This window comes from Panthera leo, chromosome A2 (assembly GCF_018350215.1).
Source record: "Panthera leo isolate Ple1 chromosome A2, P.leo_Ple1_pat1.1, whole genome shotgun sequence".
Classification (NCBI taxonomy): domain Eukaryota; kingdom Metazoa; phylum Chordata; class Mammalia; order Carnivora; family Felidae; genus Panthera; species Panthera leo.
The window spans coordinates 25,488,356-25,511,412 of NC_056680.1; the positions used below are offsets into that span (position 1 = coordinate 25,488,356).

The window sequence follows — 23,057 nt, forward strand, 5'->3', positions numbered from 1 at the left end:
ACATCAGGCTCTGTGCTGACAGTGCAGAGCCTGCTTAGGATTCTCTCTCTCTCTCTCTCTCTCTCTCTCTGCCCTCACCCCACCCCCACTTGTGCTCTCTCTCTCTAAAATAAATGAATAGACTTTAAAAAAAAAAAGAAGGAAATGTTTAAAGAATGACAAGGATATGTAAAAAAACAAAACAAAACAAAACAGAGGCCAACTTGAAGACAAGTGTCACTGGCCAAACTGGGGACAACTGGAACACCAAATGAGAATAATGGATTTTAATAACCTATTGAATAAAACAGAAAAAAACAACAGCCCATAAAATATACACAATGTAATGATTTAAAATATTTCTACAAATTCTTTGACACTCCTTTTAAAACATGGAAGCCTAGCGGCTCAGTTGGTTAAGTGGTTAAGCATCCAACTTCAGCTCAGGTCATGATCTTGCAGTTCATGGGTTAGAGCCCTGTGTCAGGTTCTGAGCTGACACCTCAGGGCCTGGAGCCTACTTTGGATTCTGTGTCTCCCTCTCTTTCTGCCCCTCCCCCAACCCTGCTCTGTCTCCCTCCCCACCCCCCTCAAAAATAAACATTTAAAAAACAACAACAACAACAACAAAAAAAAAACATGGGAGCCCAATCCTCCCCCTCTTAGCTGTGGGCTACATTATTGGTTTACATGTAACAAACAGAATAAGGTAAAGCAACAATGTGCAATTTTGAAGGCTGGGTCATAAAAGACATTTTGGCTTCTGCCTTCTCTCAGATCACCTGCCCAATACTGTGAGAACATTCAACTTGCCCTATGGGCCGGTCCACATGGCTAGAAATGAGGCTCCTGCTAAAATCCACAAGAAACAGTGACCTCCACCCAGCAGCCAAGTAAGCCTTTTAGGGAAACAGATCCTCATGCCCCATTTGTCCAAATCACTAAAACCCTAGCTGGTATCTTGACTGCAACTTCATAAGAGATTTAGAGCTAGAACCATCTAGCTAAGCCATTCCCAGATGCCTAACCCTCAGAAAGTGTGTGAAGTACTATTTGTTCTCTCAAGCCTCTAAATATTGGGGTAATTTATTACACAGCAATAAATAACTCATATACATAGTTTCAAAGTGCCTCCCCACAAAATACATATTCACAAAAAGAAAACGAGTAACTACCAATCAAGAAGCTCGGAGAATACCACAAAGTAAACGTCACCAGTAATAACGCAAGCTACCTCCATGTCAAACATGCAGAGCTTGAATCTAATTTTGAGTAAATCCCAGACAGACCTAAACTCAGGGATTTCCTGCAAAATAACTGTCTTGTAACCACAAGAAGCTTAGGTGTATGAAAAGAAGACTTGAAGATCTATTCCAGACTGAAAGAGAGACAGGACAAGGAAATGCAACAGAAAATTCTGAACTAGTATTGTGACAACTGGTGACATCTGAATTAAATAATATTATCAATGTTAACTTCCCAATTTTGATGGCTGCATTATATCCTTATTTGTAGGAAATAGACTCTAAAGTATTCAGAGATGATGGGAACATCAGGTCTTCAAATGACTATCCACTGGTTCAAGGAAGAAAGTTTTCTATATTATACTTACTACTTTTCTGTAAATTTATGATTGTTTCAACTACCTATATGCATGTATACACATATACATTTATAAATATAAACATATTTATATATATATATAATTTTGAAACAATCACAAATTTACAGAAAAGTGGCAAGTGTGTGTATGTGGGTAAGTATACATTTAATAGTGGGATGCCCTTAAGGCATTAAAGCTAGAAATTATGTTTTCTCACAAGCATTGTAATATATTCTCAGTAAGGGCAAAAACAGACAGCAAGTACAGTTATAAGGTGAAGCATTCTATGAAATTATAGTACATTAGAAATATCTATTATATAAAGTACTTTTATTAGGGGAGATAAGTATTAAATATTCAAGAAAGAAACGTATCTCCAGCTCGAACTTTAATAAATATTGATGGTATGTGTCTAATTAACTGCAGTGTAAAATTACTAAAATGAGAGTTCTGTAGGAAAATCATAGGATATTTTTTCAGTATTATTTTTGTATCTCCACTCTGGAGTGGCATGCTTTATGCTAAGCTCTACTGCTCCCCACCCCTGCCAAAAGCCATCCTCTGGCAAAAATGAGAAACTTACTCCAAATAGATGAATAAATGAATAAATAGATACATACATAAATAACTAGATAAAGGTTTCAACCTTTTTCAGAAAGATATACCATGTTATTATAATCTTGAAAATTAAACTAACATCTATCAAAGAGCATCAGACACATCAGATTTTATGTAGTAATAGTAATAGACTTTTACACTCTTTGAAACACAAAAACACTCATAACTGTTATCTATCCTGCCAGTGGGGTAGAAAGCCAAGACGGCTCATTCTCAAGATGAGGGCAAAGAGGAAGATGACAACATATCACTGATATGCCTCCTGCTGCGTGAAGAACCAACAGCAGGTATCATTAGGTAAAACGTCCTTGACTCCAGGCAAGAGAATGTCCATTTCTTTCAACAGAAAACCATTCCTCAATTCTAAGCCCAACTTAAAAACTGAATGAGAAGACTATGTACATGACTGAGAGGGCTGAAACAAAAGCCATGGTCCATGGATACGTGGTAGTTTAACAAGCCTTGACTTGGTAGAAGGAGGGGGACAAGCCCTTACACTCAACTGCATCTCTGGCACTCAGCTCCAAACATCTTTCCAGGTCTCTTTCCTTTGCTCTCAAGCTAATGGTGGGTATAAAAATATCACCTTCAATATAATGATAAACATTTAAACTCTTATTCACAGGAATAAATGTACAATGTAAGCTCTCCACAAACAAAGTGAAGAGTGCCATCATGGACGAAGCACTAATCTGAACATCAGATGTTAAATGCTCGGTGCAGTGCTGTCTCTGTGTGGGACTATTATTGTTCAAGTTTCCATTTTCTCACCTCCTGAGCAACAAGAATTAAAAGAACAACACACTAACTTGTCCTACTTTAAAAACAATAACAAGGGCGCCTGGGTGGCGCAGTCGGTTAAGCGTCCGACTTCAGCCGGGTCACGATCTCGTGGTCCGTGAGTTCGAGCCCCGCGTCAGGCTCTGGGCTGATGGCTCGGAGCCTGGAGCCTGTTTCCGATTCTGTGTCTCCCTCTCTCTCTGCCCCTCCCCCATTCATGCTCTGTCTCTCTCTGTCCCAAAAATAAATTAAAAACGTTGAAAAAAAAAAAAAATTTAAAAACAATAACATGTCATTCATAATCAGGAGAAAAGATATATGCTAATAAAAAGTGTTAGTGGTAGGAATAATTAATTGCCATGAAAGCAAAGATAACTGATAAACTCAGCAGTTCAAAAGAAAACAAGTCTGGTAATCAAATTCTATATCAACTTGTGCCAGTTCTTCACTTATTCCTAAACGAATGAAGTATCAAAACTACTAACAGTATGGATCCTTCTTAGTGTATTTTTCCTGTAATAATTATTCATGTATTTGGGGGCACTTCTCCTCTTTATTCTAAGAATGCTACAACATTTAATTTTTTAAAAGAAAATCAATTTGAGGATGCCTGGGTAGCTCAGTTGGTTGAGAGTCCGACTTGTGAGTTTGAGCCCTGGATCCGGGTTTGCGCTGACAGTGCAGAGCCTGCTTTGGATTTTCTGTCTCCCTCTCTCTCTGCCCCTACTCCGCTTGCATGTTTTTTCTCTCTCTCTCTCTCAAAATAAATAAACATTAAAAATGTTTTAAAAGAAAATCAATTTGTTTTTAAGATTTATCATTTACGGGGGTGCCTGGGTGGCTTAGTCGGTTAAACGCCAGACGTCAGCTCAGGTCATGATCTCACGGTTCGTGAGTTCGAGCCCCGCATCGGGCTCTGTGCTGACAGCTCACAGCCTGGAGCCTGCTTCAGATTCCTTGTCTCCCTCTCTCTCTGCCCCTTCTCACTCTGTCTCTCTCTCAAAAATAAATTTTAAAAAATTAAAAAAAAAAGATTTATCATTTACATACAGAAACATTTACACTTAGCAAAGATATAAAACACTTCCATCACTCCAAAAATTCCCTCATCCCCTTTTACTCAATTTCCCTCTCCCACCCTCCAGGCAACCACTGAGCTGATTTCTGTCCCTTTTCTAGAATATCTATAAATGGAGTCACTGAGTAAGTAGCTCTTTAAAATCTGGTTCCTTTTGCCAAACATAACACTTCTGAGAGTCACCTATGTTGCTGGCTGTATCAATAGTGCTGTCTTTTTTTAACTGCTAAGTAGTATTCCACACACATGTAAGAATCACATTTGTTTATCCATTTACCAGCTTATGGACAAATGCAGTTTCTGGTTTTAGGCTGGTATGAATAGAGCTGCTATAAACATTTGCATATAGGTCTTTGTGAGGATGTATGCTTTCATTTTTACAGGATAAATTCCTAGAAGTGGGATTAATAGGCTGTGCTAGGGCCAAGTGTATAAAACAAATCAAGCATATAGAACTAATCATCCTCTGAAGTAGTATTCCACGTAGTTTAAAGGTCACACATACACAAAATTCCACATACACCCCAAACCAAAAATCCCATTCTAAGCCTTTCACATGACTCCCAATTGCATGTATTACTATTTAATAACTGCTCTGCAACAGCAGTGGTTTCTCAAGCCAAGCAGATCTACCCAGGAGCTGGAACTTGGGCACTAATCCAGAGATTTCTCTTCAGCTGCCCTGGGTAAGGCACAGGCATTGGTACTTTTCCCTGTTCTTTTTTATGTGCTAGATTCTCTTTTTTTATTTTGCATTTTAAAAAGCTTCAAACATACAGAAAGACAAAGGCAGTAGTGTAAGAACCCCCATTTACCTATCATCTAGAGTGAACAATATTTTACCATTTTTACTTCATTAATTTTTTTCTTACGGACGTATTTTAAGTCTCAGGCTCTACCAACTAAGCTAGCTGGACACTTCCTAGTAAATATTTAAAAAAAATTTTTTTTAATGTTTATTTATTGTTTTTGAGAGAGAGAGAGAGAGAGAGAGAGAGAGAGAGAGACAGAGCACGAGCAGGGGAGGGGCAGAAAGAAGAGTGAGACACAGAATCCGAAGCAGGCTCCAGGCTCCAAGCTGTCATCACAGAGCCCGACACAGGGCTTGAACCCACGGACCGTGAGATCGTGACCTGAGCCGAAGTCAGACACTTAACCAACTGAGCCACCCAGGCACCCCTTACTGAAGTATTTTAAAATAAAACACAAATCTCATGACATTTCACTTCAAAATAGTTAAAAATTCATCTTTAAAAATCAAGTCTATTTTCTTACATCATTACAATACCATTCTCACACCAAACCAAACAAAAAATAATTTGTTTCTACCATGTAATAGCCAATCCACATCCAAATTTCCCTAATCATCAAAGTTCGTAACATGCATTAGGGATGAACCATTGATTTATAACCTGTGAAACATAATGACTATTTTTTTCCAGTTTTTTCCACATTTAAGAACATTCATTTTCTAAAGAAATTAAAAACAATATCACAAAGCAAAGGAGGAAAGGCACTTAATAAAATTTACCTGAAAAGATCCACCTCATGAACAGTAGGTAAAATAACAGATATATGTGTGTCTGCCTGAGATAAAAGAGAAAAAATACAGAAGATATCACTAAAATTTACAGAAATTCATTTTTTAAAAATGCCTATCTATCTTGTGATCAATAAGCCATATTGCCCTATCTTTTAAGATTCTCTTCCTCCAGGAGCAGCCACAAAGAGATTGGGCCTTAGCAATCTCTCCTAACACAGCAGAAGCTCAAGGATGACAGATTCCTTGGATAACACATTAATCTAAGAGTCAGAGGACAGATTAATTCACAACTGCATTATACCAGTTGATATATGTATATAACAGGAAAAATTAGTTTTCCTACTGCTTTCTATTTTAATTCAATTCAAACAATGGGAGTGTTGATATACCAGTTAAAACATTTCAAATAAAAACTTCAACCGGGGCGCCTGGGTGGCTCAGTCGGTTGAGAGGCTGACTTCAGCTCGGGTCATAATCTCACAATCCGTGAGTTCAAGCCCCACGTCTGGCTCTGTGCTGACAGCTCAGAGCCTGGAGCCTGCTTCAGGTTCTGTGTCTCCCTCTCTCTCTGCCCCTCCCCTGCTCATGCTCTCTCTCTCTCTGTCTCAAAAATAAATAAAAACATTTAAAAAAAATTAAAAAAAAACCAAAAACTTCAACCCTACCCATGAACAGATGTGACTGTGGGGGAAATGAAAAGCAATCATAACTAAAGAATCCTTTGACTGAGTTTCCTAAAAACAAAAGCCTGTTGACCATTCTTCTAAGAAGGTAAGAGGTTTTATGTACTTTCCCCTAGTCCTCACAGTTACATTATAAATTGAGTTCTCCAGTGTCTGCTAGATAACAAACAAGAAAAACAATCTGAGAAACATTAGAAAGTTTATTATCAATTTATTACAAAATTATTTAATGGGATATTTCAGTAATATTCAGAAATATATCATAAACCCAAGAAGCTCTATATTTGCTAGTTTAAGAATTCTGTTAAAGAGACTATATATGCTGGATTATTCTACCACAGTACCACACTACCTGCTGAGTTAACTGTGCTATTTGAGTTGTCCCAGGCTTGTCATGACATGTGGGAATCCGTACCTTGAAGAGACAGAGAAGAAATTAACTTTGGCTATAAAAGAATGTCCTTTATATGGTTTGCGACTCCCACTACAACGAGGGATCAGAAACACTCTTACCACTAAAACAGTACACTCAGCAATGCATAAAAATCCATAAAAACAAAGTATTTATATCAGATTTTAAAACTACAGTCTTATTTATCTTTAGTCACAGCAGAAGGTAAGTGAACCAATGTCTCCATATTCCCATACACATGGAAATCACTAACTCACTGAGAAGCAAATGTGCTGAAAAACAGAAAAAGAGCATCAACTTCATACTGCTTCCTATTTATTGTTCCATTCTTTGCTTCATTAATATACACACACCCAAACACACCCTCTCAAGCTTGCCAAATTATGGGATAAATCTCACAGGAAACCATGAGAACTCACAACCCAGAGCTAAGAGTACCACTTTGATAATCTCCCAGGGAAAAAAACAGAACACATCCTACAGAAGTAAGTACATCTAAAAACACAGCATTGCCAAAAATAAGTCCAATTTGAAAATGAATTGCAAAAGCACTACAGCACATTCATACAAAGCCTGAGAGCAAAATGCTATTTCATTTTAAAAAAAAGAAAAGAAAACTGAATAAAAGCACCATATCCTGGGATGGACATGTTTGGTCTGACATCACACATGAAGAAATTTATTACTAAGAACGAATGGCTTTCCTAATTTCTTCCCATTTTTACTAATTCATACTTGACTCTACAAGTATTCTGCAATGCCACCCATCTCTGGAGGGCCATGGAGTTGCAGAAGTCTCAAAGGCTGCATTTACAGTCACATGTATTATACAAGAATGACACCCTTGTGTAAAACTCTAAGGATGAAATGGGACAGGTAGCCCCTGGTGTTGTGTAACTAATGGTTCTGTACAGCAGGATGAACTGTGGGATCTCTAACTCCTCACATACAAATGACAGCAATATTGACATTGAACATTATTAGGAAGTTAAAAAGCAAAACTCATCTATGAACTTCCTAGAGTTCTCTAGAAAAGGAGACAAATGAAATAAAAGCTATTACCTTCATTACAACCCCCATAATAGGCAGGTGTAATGTCTTCCCTGGCACTGGGGCAGGCCATCGATCAACATCATTACAAGCTGAAAAAATAATACAATCTTTCCTTAGTATAAGTTCAAATTGCAAAATATGAAAAAAGAAACATTAGACATTAGAACTCCAGGGGCACCTGTGTGGCTCAGTCAGTTGAGCATCTGACTCTTGATTTTGGCTCAAGTCATGATCCTAGGGTCGTGGGATCAAGCCCTGTATCACACTCTGCACTGAGCATGGAGCCTGCTTCAATTTCTCTCTTTCTCTTTCTCTCCCTCTGTCCCTCTCCCCACTTACGTGTTCTTGCTCTAAAATAAAATAAAAACTAAAAAAAGAAAAAATTAAAAAGGTAACAGAAAAGTAAAAGTGGTGAAAATATCTTGTATTTCACCAGAAATACACCTGTGTTCTTTTTTTTTTTTTTTTAAGTTTATTTGTTTTATTTTGAGAGAGAGAAAGACAGAGGGAGGGACAGAGTGAGAGGGAGAGAGAAACCCCAAGCAGGCTCCGCACTGTCAGCCCAGAGCCCAACATGGGGCTTGAATTCATGAACCATGCATGAGATCATGACCTGAGCCAAAATCAAGAGTCAGACATTTAACCAACTGAGCCACCCAGGCACCCTGAAATATACCTATGTTCTAAGATACAAACTAGTTCATAAATTTTTTGAAAGGGAGTTTTCCTATTCACTCATCACTACCCAAATTAGCAACAAAAACATAACACTCAATAGAGGCCTCTGCATTGAGTGACATAAAGATTTGTTTAAACACTACTCTGAGAAGCAGAGCTGTCAACTTCATATTTGTTCATCATTAACCTAATAAATAGGCATCATCTATGCTGCAAAAGGAGATAATAAAAGATACGGTCTTTTGTGTTTGTAGGTAAAGATGAAGAATAGCTTTTCATCTCTCTCCTACCATATAGCCCTTACAATTCTTCTTTTTTAAAACAATTTTTAAGAGATATTTTTTTAAGTTTATTTATTTATTTTGAGAGAGAGGGAGAGAGAGTGGGTGAGGGGCAGAGAGAAAGGGACAGAGGATCCCAAACAGGTTCTGTGGTGTCAGCTCAGAGCCCATCACAGGGCTCGAATTCATGAACTGTGAGATCATGACCTGAGGTGAAATCAAGAGTCAGATGCTTAATTGACTGAGCCACCCAGGTGTCCCTAGCCCTTAAAATTCTTAACTAAATTTTTTAGAAAGTCAACTTTATATTTATCAGCCATTTCCAGGAAAATTTTTAAAACTCCTTCATAACGTATCTAAGTCACACAATATTTAACTTACCTGCTTCCAAATAAGGTTCGCTCTTTTCAAAATACTCTGGTGCTATCTGTTTGAGCACGGTATGAAAAAAATGAATGTAAGGTAGTTTGCTGATCAAAACCAAGGACTGGAGAGAAAAAAGAAACATGATTTTTTATTTTCCTGATGATTATAATTTAAATTTGTCATTTCTTATAAAATCAATTACTAACAAGCTAAATTCAGCAAAAAGTGTGGATTTTGAAAAAAAGTTTTTGTAGTAAACGGTTAAAAGAAAAACTACATAAAACTACAGTAGCAGAATGCAAGACCTTTAACCTTATTATTACACCTTAAGAGCATAAGGGCATATTCACAGATTCTCCTGCTCTCCAGGAAAAAGAATTTCCTATAAAGAGACAAATATTATGGATAATTTCCAAGGCCTCGCTACTACTGTCATTAGCAAAGCAGTTCTACCAGGAATTAGTGAGATGAACTCTTCCTAATATAGGAAGAGCAAATTGTGATGCTTTTTCAAACTAAGACCTATGATTGCTGTTATTTTAGTTTTCAATGATCATAACCATATACTTAGAAACTCTGACTTTATAGTTGGGCCAATTCAGATATGGATTATGCCAATTTTTTCATCTATTTCTCTTGAAAACTACTTTTACCTTTCTATCCAATATCAATTAGTGGTCAAGGCACATTCTAGTTACAAAAGGTAAAGGTGTGTCCCTGTTAGCTGTAATTAAATCAGAACCAATTATTATTTTTAATGATGATTGGGATTTTTTAATTAACTAATTAATCAATTTAAGTAATTTCTACACCCAATGTGGGGCTCAAACTAACAAACCCAACATCAAGAGTTGCATGCTCTTCTGACTGAGCCAGCCAGGTGCCCCTAATTTTTTTTTTAAAGAAAATAAAATGACTGTACATTTAGAATGGAAATACTAATGATTAAGATGTTGCTAAGATGTATTTAGTGACTCTTAGCTGTTCAAAAAAAGATACTGCAGACTTTTATTAGTTGTAACAATATTAAAAATCATCTGTTCATTCTTTTCCTCATCCCAAAATGTGGAAATTAAGCAGATTCATTTGGCTTTTAACAATTTCATACAATATGTATAACTGTCAGGAATCTAGCACAGAGATAGCAGAAAGGCAAAATTCAATCCCAGTTAAAAATCTAGGGACAGGGGCATCTGGGTAGCTCAGTCGGTTAAGCATCCAACTCTTGATTCTCAGCTCACATCTTAATCTCAGGGTCCTGGGCATGAGACCTACTTTAAAAAAATAAATAAATAAATAAATCTAGGGACAGGTATCTATAATCTAAAAAAACAAAAAAAAAAATGTAAGTTCTAGTATGTTTAAAGATAAAATATCAAAGACTTTAAAGACTATTCATCCCTACAGTTTCTATTTTTCTAGCCACAATATAAAAACAATTTCCCTATTAGTGCATATGAAATTTACCTTCTGGAAGTAGCCTCTTTTTAGACTTTTATCTCGAACTTGTCGGAAATACACATATCCGTAAAAATAAGCAGGATCCTTCTATGAAAGAAGTGACAAATAAAAAAAAAATACATATTGCCATCCTTTTGTTATTATTAACATCACATTCCTTTACAAACCTGAACTGAGATATGAAATATACACAAAGATCTAGTTATGCTTTTCCACCAACACAATCATGACAGTAACTGGCAGATGTAAACTTGGAGCTTGCCCAAAGGTGAAATCATTTCAACTAAAGTACTAAAATCAGATTTTTCCCATTATAACCTCCTCAGCTTATGTTGTTTATTCATGTCTGTACTAGTTAATGGACGTCAGGAAACAATCAAATTCTACATTTTCTCCAATGCTACATATATATTTTTAAATTGTGCCTACAAGTATGAGTTAGGGGTCAGTCTTAATAAAATGAAGTATCCTAATGTAAAATTTTGAGAGAGAAAAAAAGGAGTTAAATGCCAATCTGAATGTTACATAATCAGTTCTGTTTTTACCTAATAAAAATGAAACACCGAAATATTTATCAAAATATAATTTGAAAGTAAATACATTCCAAAAAACATAAGAAGTTTTTACATCCTAATGAAATAAACTTTAACCCAGTTCCTAACTGATTATTCTTTGCACAAATATTTATTGACCATCTACTTTGAACAAGGCATTGTGTTACAGAAGTTAAAAGATGCATCAGATATAGTTCCTTAAGAAGACCACAATCTATGAGGGACAAAAACAAACCTCAAGGTAGGTACTATGAAGAAACCACAAAGTGTTACAGGGAGGCCAAGAGGGAAGAGATTACTTCTGTCTATGGGGATCATAAAGATTTCATAGAGGCAGCTGTTTTTGAATGGGGCATTGAAGGATGCATAGGAGTTAAACAAAGACAAAAACATCCCAGGTTTAGAGAGCCAGGAGTTTGAGCAAAAACAAACACACAGAGACTGAAAAATACAAGCTACCTCAGGAAAAAGCACATAGTTCAGTTTGGTTAAAATGTGGCACATGTACAGAAAGGAGATAAAGTTGGAAACTGGAAATGTAAAGGTCTTATTTTGGAAGGCCCAAAAAGTGAGGACAAGGAAATAGCACTATCATTGCCTCTTTATTCATTAAGCAACAGATAGCCATTTTGTATTTATTTTTATATAATATATACATGTACTTTAGCTGACAACTCTGTATACAATATATTACATTGAAAAAAACCCAAAAGATGGGATGTCTAGGCAAAATTATTATCCTCATCAGCCCTCAATTCCCTCATTTACAAAAGAAACTCTCAGAACACTATGAGGACTGATGAGATAACACAAGCTTATTAATACAGTGCCTAGAATATAAGCACCAGTCAATAGTAACTATTATTATCAGTTGAAAGAATATGTTGATAGCGAAAGCAAAAGGTCATGGAAAGGAGTAGATGGCTATAAGACATTTCAAAGGTAATAGCTTTGCTAACTGGGAAAGGGTTACTGTCATTACTGGAACCAGGGAGGTTAACTGTAAATGCTGATTTTAGGCAATGAGGTCATACTGGATGTGCTGATAGGACATCCAGACGGAAATGTTCCTCACACAGTCAGAGATGTAAATATGGAATACCAAACAGAAGCCTATACTCTGAAATCATCTAAATCATTAAAATTGTTTTTAACAAATAACTGGAAAACAAAGCTCAAAAAGAGACAACTACAATTCTACCATAAAGTAGGGAATCTTCAACTCTAAGTGATATTTACTGGTATGGTACCACCCCAACTCCACATCTAAACAAAGAGGTATTAACAAATGAAAGAAAACCACCTCAACATTCTAATTGATTTCTAAAATTCACAGTGGCATTATATGCTTCAAGAACAGTAACTTTGTAAAGTTTCTTTCTTTCACATGCTGAATCCTTATGAATTAGACTCACTTAGGAAATCTAACAGTATAATATAGTAATAACACAAAAGTAAAATATTTCTGAATGCTTTAGAGGTAACTGAGTTCTAAAGTTTCCTCTCACATGGACATTTTTCTATTGCTACTTTTCCAACCTTTAAGTAAACTGGTAAATCTTTGTCATAATGATCCAGGAGACAATGCAGTGACACCCTCCTCCCAGAAGATTGTCGAAATCTAAAACAAAACTGGGTATCTCCAAGACAACCTAATAAAAACAAAAATGAAAGTAATTAAGAATAGCATAGCATAACATTTATTTACCCAGATTCATCAAATGTTAGAGCTAATAAGGTCCTATCAACCGTTTAAACCCATTCTATCACGTTTTAGAAGAGAACAAGGAGATCCTGAGAATTCAAGTGACTTGTCCAAAGCTACCTTTGCTGGTTAGAGGCAAAGCCATTAGCAAAACATGCATCTTAACTCCTATGTATCCTTACTATTTTCCTATTCCATTTTCCCCAAGTAATTAAAAAAAATTTTTAACTGTTTGCATGTAATGTTGACTCACAGACATAATAATGAGAAAAGGAAGCCAAATACAAAAGGACGTATACAGTTCAAATCCATTTATATAGTTTTTGTTATTTTTTTTTAAAGCAGGCAAAACTAAACTATAGTGTTTAGGGATGCATAATTGGGTGATAAAAGTATAAAGAAAAGCAAGACACTTATCACTGTAAGAATCAGAATTGTGATTGTATTTGGAGGGAGGAAGGAAACAGAGTTTAGGAGGGGACATGAGGGAATATGAGGGGGCTTTTAAGGCACTGGCAAGTTCTATTTCTATACCTTGTATGTGTTTTGTATTTCACAATGAGAAGTTTTTTTTAAAAAGACATAATATAGCAAACTCAGGAAGAGCCCAAGTAATAGATTCACTATTTTCCTCATTTTAATTTAAAAGGTTTTTGATTAGGAACGGTTGGGTGGCTCAGTCGGTTAGGCATCCGGCTCAGGTCACAATCTCGCATTTCGTGGGTTCAAGCTCCGCACTGGGACCTGTGCTGACAGCTGGGGGCCTAAGCCTGCATTTTGTGTCTCCCTCTCTCTCTGCCCCTCCCATGCTCATGCTCTTGTCTCTCGCTCTCTCTCAAAAAATAAACATTAGAAATAAAAATAAAAATTAAATAAAAGGTTTTTGATTAATAAAGTTTTTAAACATTAATCATTTCTACCAAACCTCTTAAAACATGTAAAATTTACCTAAACTATCTGGCAAAAATTACAAAAAAAAAAAACATAAATAGTCTAAAAAGTCAAAGACATATTAAGTAGCTTATCACTGAAATTCTTCCTGGTTATTATATTTAAGAACTAATAAGATTATATTAAATATGAAATGTGCTCAAGATTTTATTATTTACTATTACACACTGAAGTACTTATATTTTCTTAGCACGTGAAGTTCTCAACAAAGGAGGTAGAAACTTGTTAATGTTTAAGTTTTTTAAAAAAACATACCTAAATGCAGTTATAGAAACTAATATTTCTTATTTATTTTTAATTTTTTTTAATGTTTATTTATTTTCAGAGAGAGAGCACACGTGGGGAAAGGGGAGGGTAAAAGGGAGAGGAAGAGAATCCCAAGCAGACTCCACTCTGTCAGCACAGAGCCCAATGTGGAGCTTGATCTCCTAAACCATGAGACCATGACCTAAGCCAAAACCAAGAGTTAGCTGCTTAACTGACTGAACTACCCAGGCGCCCCTAGAAATTAATATTTCTTTGGTGATGAAGTGGGCAGGGGACTGGAGGATGGGTCAAGTCAATTTCTTTACTTGTTACAATAGATAGTTTAAAAATAAGGAAAACACATGAAACTTGAAATAATGGAAAACACTCCTAGCATTGTTTTAGTTCAAGAGATTTATAAATTGATGGTTCAATTTTTCCCTTTATTAGACATTTAAATATTGTGTTTTTTTTTTAAAAGGGAAGAAAGAGCCAACAGACATGAACAGATGCTCAACATCACTCATCATAGCAAAATGCAAATCAAAACTACTATGAGATACCATTTCATTCCTGTCAGAATGGCTAAAATCAAAAATACAAGAAATAAGTGTTGATGAGGATGTGGAGAAAAAGGAACCTTCATGCACTGCTGGGGGGAATGCAAACTGGTGCAGTCACTTTGGAAAGCAATATGGAGATGCCTCAAAAAAATTAGAAGTTGATCTACCCTGTGATCTAGTAATCACACTACTGGGTATTTAGCCAAAGAATACAAAACCTAATTCAAAAGAATATACACACCCCTATGTTTATTGCACCATTATTTACAATAGGCAAATTATGGAAGCTGTCCAAAGGTCCATCGATAGATGAGTGGATAATATATACACAATATATATACACACAATGGATTATTATTCAGCCATAAAAAAGAATGAAATTTTGCCACATGCAACAACAAAAATGGATCTAGAGAGTACAATGCTAAGTGAAAAAAGTCAGAGAAAGACAAATACCACATGACTTCACTCACATGTGGAATTTAAAAAGCAAAACAAAGGAAAAAGAGAAACACAAACCAAGAAATAGACTCAACGATAGAGAACAAACTGATGGTTGCCAGTGGGGGGTGGGTGAAATAGGTGATAGGGATTAAAAGAGTGAACTTGTGATGAGCACTGAGTAACGTATAGAATTGTTTAATCACTATATTGTACACCTGAAACTAATATAACACTGTATGTTAAAACATATTTAAAAAAAAAAAAAGAAAATGCCACTAAGAAGTACACATTAATTTCTCTGATACACATAATAGGATAGAGCAGGAAAAGATAATGGATTTTAAGAAACAGATACGTAGCATCTGGAAAATGCAAAGAATGCTGAATTTTGTGAAAGGGAAGTAATGAAGCTCCCATAGCCTTAACTCCCTACCCATCCAGCTCCATTCTCAAATCATGGGCATGCTGTGAGAACTTTCCAGTAATCAGCTGCACCCACAAGCTGTACAGAATTGGTCAGGAAGACAGTTCACCAAGTCAAAAAGCTTTAGCCATGTTATCCTTGTCAACTGAGGTAAATGGTTCCTGTTTTATGTTTCAGAGGTCTGTCCCTTCACACACTGAAGGTTACTAAAGAAATATCAACTCTTGGGGCACCTTGGGTGGCTCAGTCAGTTAAGCGTCTGACTCTTGATCTCAGCTCAGGTCTTGATTTCAGGGTCATGAGTTCAAGCCCGTGTGGGGCTCCACGCCAGGCATGAAGCCTGAGAAAGAAAGGAAGAAAGGAAGAAATATCAACTCCTTATCTTGCTAGACCTGTGTTCTCCATTCTGACCTCATCATTATGATGAGAAAGGAGACATTACAGATTGACGATCAGATTTTTTGCATTTACTATGCAGAAAATGATACCTAGAAAGAGCAAGGAAATCCTGACACCCTACAACCTCATCAAAAATAAATCTCTACTGTTAGTACGAGCCATTCAGTTTGTCAGTGTAACAAGAGACTGCAGCTCTACACAAGCAACATAACAATTACATGTGAAAAACGGTTACATGAATGTGATTGTGGGGGAAAAGTTGGGACCTGAGGACAAAGGCACCACAATCAATGGAATCTAGTCCCAGGTCTGTCTATAATTAGTGTTCTAGAAGTCACTTAACCTAAGATTCTCAATTTTCTTGTCAACAAAAGTGGTATCATAAGATACTCTCTAAAGTCACTTCTAGTGGCTATGTTCAATTATTCTAAAATAAAACTCCACAACTGACCTATAATTGTACTGAATTCCAAGCATCCTTTACCCAACATATTCACTAAGCTCTACAAAACTCCAAAAAGACCTAAAAGTTATGCTATTTGCACCACACCTTTCTGATTATTAACATTAAAAATGAGAAAACATTTTAATGGAAATCATTTTTTCCTTATATAAACCAAGGTATAGGGATTAACTTACACAAGTTTTAAGATCAAGTGACAGCTCTCCAAGGAAAATAAACCTTAATATGGGTTCTTGATCAAGAGCAACATAAACCCTTTCCTTTGATAAAATAGCAAGTATTAAGAAAGCAGCAGATTTGCTCAGTAAAACCCCACAGCTTTAAGGTAAGTTCCAGTTTAACTAATCAAGACCATGGTTACTAGCCTAGAAAACAGAACTAATAAACCAACACTCTTTAAACAAAGAAAATTGCTGTGACCTTTCCCCACCATCCTTTTCCAAATAACTAAGTTCTTACAACAGAAATCAAACACAATTCCAGGTCAAAATTATTTTCATTATATTTTGTCACTATTTTGGAAGTGATTTTTCCCTTTCAATATATGAGTTGAACACTACTATTTAATGAGTGCTTATCCTGTTCCAGGCACTGTTCTAAATGCTTTAGATATATTAACTCATTTGGTCTTCATGCTTCTCAGGTACATCCCATTATCATTCCTGTTTATGAAGAGGAAACCAAGGCATAAAAAGGTCATAAACACCCAATAAAATAAATCTCCTAAATGGCAGAGCAAGAATTTAAATCCAAGAAGTTTGACTCTGGAGCTGGTACTCCTGACCACTGCATCATACTGGCTCTTTCAAGTCAAGACCTAAAAAACACTCCTATTGATATGAAATATCCAGAGTATATAAATCCATACAGGAAGTAGACAGGTGGTTGCCTAGGACTGGTGGGGGGTGAAGTAGGTGGAAAGGAAATGGAGAATGGAGTTTCTTTCTGGGGGACAAAAGTTTTCTAGAATTGATCGTGGTGATAGTTGCATAACTCTATGGATATACTAAAAATCATTGAATTATACACTTTATATGGGTGAATCATATCTCAATAAAACATTTTTAACGCGAATTTATTGCCAATTGGAGCAGAGATCAAAAGCTTCTTCACTCAAAAAAAAAGTCCTTCTTTGGGGCACTTGGGTAGCTCAGTCAGTTGAGCATCCGACTTTGGCTCAGGTCATGATCTCGTGGTCTGTGAGTTCGAGCCCCACTTTGGGCTCTGTGCTGACAGCTCAGTGCCTGGAGCCTGCTTCGGATTCTGTGTCTCCCTCTCTCTCTGTCCCTCCCCCGCTCATGCTCTGTCTCTCTCTCTCTGTCAAAAATTAATAAACATTAAAAAAAAAAAAAGTCCTTTTGGGCGCCTGGCTGGTTCAGTCTGCACAGTATGCAACTCTTGATGCTGGGAGTTGGGAGTTCAAGCCGCATGTTGGGTACAGAGGTTACTTAAATAAAAAAAAAAAAAAAAAGGTTAGAAAACAAAGTCCTTCTGAAAAACACCCTTCAGATCACACTTCTTGAACTCACTGGTCTCTGTGCCACACAGTTCATTCAAGTAAGGAGCCGGTTCTTTCAGTCATGGCTCTTCCTACATAAATGTCACATGGAATACCAAGAAGAGCTTTCCCTCCATATGGTCAACTAATCTTCGACAAAGTAGGAAAGACTGTACAATGGAAAAAAGACGGTCTCTTCAACAAATGGTGTTGGGAAAATTGGATGGTGACATGCAGAAGAATGAAGCTGGACCACTTTCTTACACCACACACAAAAATAAATTCTAAATGGATGAAAGACCTAAATATGAGACAGGAAACCATCAAAATCCTAGAGGAGAACACAGGCCGAAACCTCTTTGACCTTCGCTGGAAGCAGCGTAATAGACACGTTGCAGAAGGCAAGGGAAACAAAAGGAAACATGAACTATTGGACTTCATTAAGATAAAAAGCTTCTGCCCAGCAAAGGAAACAATCAACAAAACTAAAAGGCAGCCTGCAGAAAAGATATTTGCAAATGACATATCTGATAAAGGATTAGTAGCCAAAATCTATAAATAACTTATCAAACTCAACACCCCCCCCAAAAAAAAAACCCAGTTAAGAAATGGGCAGAAGACATGAATAGATAGTTTTCCATAGGAGACATCCAGATGGCTAACAGACACATGAAAAGATGTTCAACATCACTCATTATCAGGGAAATACAAATCAAAACCATGATGAGATACCATCTCCCACCTGTCAGAATGGCTAAAATTAACAACACAAGAAACAACAGGTGTTGGTGAGGAGGCAGAGAAAGGGGAACCCTACTGCACTGTTGGTGGGAATGCAAACTGGTGCAGCCACTCAGGAGAACAGTATAGAAATTCCTCAAGAAACTAAAAATAGAACTACCCTACAATCCAGCAATTGCACTATTAGGTATTTAGCCAAAGGATACAAAAATACAGATTTGCAGAGAGTCCAAATGTCCATCAACTGATGAATGGGGTAAGGAAGATGTGATACACACACACACACACACACACACACACACACACACACACAGGAATATTACTCAGCCATAAAAAAGAATGAAATCTTGCCATTTGCAATGAAATGAATGGAGCTAGAACGTATTATGCTAAGCAAAATAAGTCAACCAGAGAAAGACAAATACTATATGATTTCACTCATATGTGGAATTTAAGAAACAAAAGAGATGAACATATGGGAAGTTGGGGGAAGAAAAGAGAAGGAAACAAACCACAAGAGACTCTTAATGATAGAGAACAAAGTATGGGTAGATGGAGGGAAGTGGGTAGGAAATGGGCTACATGGGTGATGGGCACTAAGGAGGGCACTTGTGATAAGCACTGGGTGTTGTATGTAAGTGATGAATCACTGAATTCTACTCCTGAAACCAATATTGCACCGTATTGTAACTAACTAAAATTTAAATGAAGAAAAAAAAATACCTGGAAAAAAAAAAAAAAGGACTCTCCTCCCATTTTAAATTCTCAAGGGCATAGAGTATTTTCCAAGCCTCTTTCACATCTGCCAATCAAACCAAGACGGCAAAGCTAAACAGAGGAAACCTTCTTGTACCAAAAATATCACTTAAAGATTGGAGATAAAAGCTTAAATACTATTCCCACAGGGAACAGACAACTTTAAAGATTATTTCTATATTAGCACAAACACAGCTATAGAGTAGATCAGAATGCATAAGACTAAGATAAAACACGAGACTTCAAGAGCTAGGCTGGCTCTATGTAGTCACTCTCCCTGTGATTAAGAGTGGATGAGTTGGAGTTGCAGAGAAGCAGGACTTTAGACCAGAGCTTCTCAAAGTATAGTCCACAGACTGATGCCAGTCCACAAACTCTTGTTACTAATCCATGACAAAATAAATATCCAACTTGAGAATAATTATTTAGAAAGTCTTACAGAAATCTGATACTGCCATAACAAATTTGGACTTTTATTTTGCATTTCTTTCATTTTTCTCCCGTTCATTTTTCTAAATATGCATTTAGATTGCATTTCATAAAAGCATGGTCCACAACAGATTGGAATTTTTTAAAAATCCAACTGGCCCTTCAATACAGATAGTGTGTGAAGTACTGCTCTCACCACTGGGAAGGGTAAAATACATGATGATGTCCCTGTTGTTTACAGAGAAGAAATCTGTAGAGACAAATACTGTCTGCATATCTAATCCATCCAGATCAAGAATTAATCTTTCCAACGGCACCTGGGTGGCTCAGTCGGTTAAGTGTCCCAACTCTTGATTTCCGGCTCAGGTCACAATCTCATGATTGTGAGACAGAATCCTGCATCTGCTGGTGCTGCTGTCTCCCTCTCTCTCTGCCCCTCCCCTGCTCTCTCTCTCTCTCTCTCTCTCTCTCTCTCAAAAATAAACATTAAGAAAAAAAAAGAATTAATCTTTCCCTTGGATTCATCCTTATTTGAAACTTCCTCTACTGGGGCGCCTGGGTGGCTCAGTCGGTTAAGCGTCCGACTTCAGCTCAGGTCACGATCTCACGGTCCGTGAGTTCGAGCCCCGCGTCAGGCTCTGGGCTGATGGCTCAGAGCCTGGAGGCTGCTTCCGATTCTGTGTCTCCCTCTCTCTCTGCCCCTCCCCTGTTCATGCTCTATCTCTCTCTGTCTCAAAAATAAATAAACGTTAAAAAAAAAATTAAAAAAAAAAAAAAAAAAAAAAGAAACTTCCTCTACTAATACTGAATTTTCACTCTGGACATATTTAAAATATAGTGATTATAGCCCTTGGGTACCCATCATAGCTTAAGCCTCAGAAACACCTACATACAGATGATATTAATGGTAATCAACACAGAGAAAAAAAATCTGACAAATATTTATGAGAGAGAAGGCACACTTTAAATTTAGGCTCCTAAAGATAAAAGTCACTCAAATGGAACAAAAGAAACTGAAACCTAAAAACAAACTAAACAAAAAATCTTCTTCTAAAGTCACAGGATCTAAGGTATGTGTGGCTGTTAACTAACTTGGATTTAAATTTTATTATTATTAAATATAATTTATTGTCAAATTGGTTTCCATACAACACCCAGTGCTCATCCCCACAGGTGCCCTCCTCAATGCCCATCACCCACTTCCCCTCTCCCCCAGCCCTGACCAACCCTCAGTTTGTTCTCAGTATTTAAGAGTCTCTTATGGTTTGCCTCCCTCCCTCCCACTCTGTAACTTTTTTTTCCCCCTTCCCCTCACTCATGGTCTTTTGTTAAGTTTCTCAGGATCCACCTATGAGTGAAAACATACAGTATCTGTCTATCTCTGCCAGCCTTATTTCACTTAGCATAATACCCTGCAGTTCCATCCACATTGCTACAAATGGCCAGATTTCATTCTTTCTCATTGCCAAGTAGTATTCCATTGTATATATAAACTACATCTTCTTTAACTTGGATTTAAATTTTATAAATAAATAAATAAATCCAAGATGCTACCACTGAGCTTTTATATAAATTAATTTATTATTATAAATTAATAATATTATAAATTAATAATAAATTTATAAATTAATAAATATATATTTATATATTTATATTATCTATTTATATATTATATAAAATTATAAAAATATGTATAATATATATTATATACTTATATATTATATAAATTATAAGAATATATATGTATTTTATATATAACATATATATTTATGATGAATATATATAAATTAATAAATTAAAAGTAAAAATAAATTATAAATAATTTATTTATATAAATATAAATTATATTTAATATAATTAAAAAATAAATAAATATTAATATTGTCAAAAAATAAGGTATGTATGGATAGCAGCTGGAGGAAGTGGAGGAATGGCAAATCATTCCTTTGGGAATCCCAAAAGCACTCTTCTTTACCTATACACTCTTGATTCTGAATCTTGTTTCACTGTTTTTATTTTTTTTTCTTTGATATTTATTTATTTATTTAATATATGAAATTTACTGTCAAATTGGTTTCCATACAACACCCAGTGCTCATCCCAAAAGGTGCCCTCCTCAATATTGTTTCACTGTTTTTAAGTGTGCACGATGGAAACAAAACTTAGATTATGATTCTTTCCTAAAGATGGAAACAAAACTTAGATTATGATTCTTTCCTAAAGACTGTTCTAATGTGCCTGGATTTCCTTCCAAAACAATAAAAGCTATTTTGAGAAAAATTCAAATCCATTTCAAAGTTAGCACAGCAATCCCAACTTGCATTTCATAAACATATAAGTGAAACAAATTGTTTGGATAATCACAACTAAGAATAGAACTCTCAAATACATAAAAACTCACGGCCTATTGCTATCTAGATTAATACTCATCTCTTAGGATGACAAGGTGTCTCCTTTTAAGACCTTTTGTCAATTTCACTTCTAAGTATCAACCGTACTTTAACATTTTATTTATTTTTGAGACAGAGAGAGACAAAGCATGAACGGGGGAGGGGCAGAGAGAGAGGGAGACACAGAATCAGAAGCAGGCTCCAGGCTCTGAGCCATCAGCCCAGAGCCCGACGCGGGGCTCGAACTCACGGACCGCGAGATCGTGACCTGAGCTGAAGTCGGACGTTTAACCGACTGAGCCACCCAGGCGCCCCTCAACCGTACTTTAAATAAAACAAACCCTACTTCATTTGATGTGCAGCTTTTAAAAAAGGCATTACAAAACACCTGTAGGTCACTCAAGTGACTAAAATACTGAACAAATTCTGATTTACATTTGAGTTTAACTTCTAACAAGACAGGGATACATGGAGTGACTGACTAAAAGAAAAACTATAATAAAAACTAAAAATAAAAAAGGCTATCCAAATTATCTTCTTAGCCTTGAAACTCATGCAGAAAGGTGAAAAAGAGAGCCATGAAAACCAGCTATAATCTCAAAAAGAAGAGTGTGCAGTGTAATGCACCAGGACTCCAATAACAACAAGTCAGTTTATCCTGTAATGCAGCTTACCCTGAGACCTGGAAGTCCAATCCAACACTCACTACATTCAGAACTGCATGTGTAGACTTTGTAAGGAAAATGTTAACTGAAATGAGGAAAAATCCTATAAGACCCCTCTATCATTTATTTCATTAATGGACAAACATACTAAGAAATTCCAATAATTCCAAGTTAGAACAAAAGTCCTACTGGGATTTCTCAAAAGCATTTTCTTTTAACCAAGATACCATTTCTTTTTTATACAATTCATGAAGGCTGACTTGCAAATGTATAGGAAAGAACTCTGGAAACATT

The 23,057-nt window shown here is 36.3% G+C and overlaps 1 protein-coding gene across 4 annotated transcripts in view; it reads right to left on the reverse strand.

Moving 5' to 3' along the window:
• The window catches only part of DENND6A (DENN domain containing 6A), a 64,861-nt gene that overhangs the window by 26,342 nt on the left and 15,462 nt on the right, over window positions 1-23,057 (reverse strand). For 3 of the 4 annotated variants that reach the window (XM_042929748.1, XM_042929750.1, XM_042929751.1), the window contains 6 exons: window positions 12,629-12,741; window positions 10,542-10,622; window positions 9,090-9,195; window positions 7,759-7,838; window positions 6,637-6,699; window positions 5,590-5,645 (listed from right to left, as the gene is read on the reverse strand). In XM_042929748.1, coding sequence (XP_042785682.1) covers window positions 5,590-5,645; window positions 6,637-6,699; window positions 7,759-7,838; window positions 9,090-9,195; window positions 10,542-10,622; window positions 12,629-12,741 — 499 coding nt within the window. The remainder of the gene's footprint in view (window positions 1-5,589; window positions 5,646-6,636; window positions 6,700-7,758; window positions 7,839-9,089; window positions 9,196-10,541; window positions 10,623-12,628; window positions 12,742-23,057) is intronic. The other variant, XM_042929749.1, reaches the window with a different exon arrangement.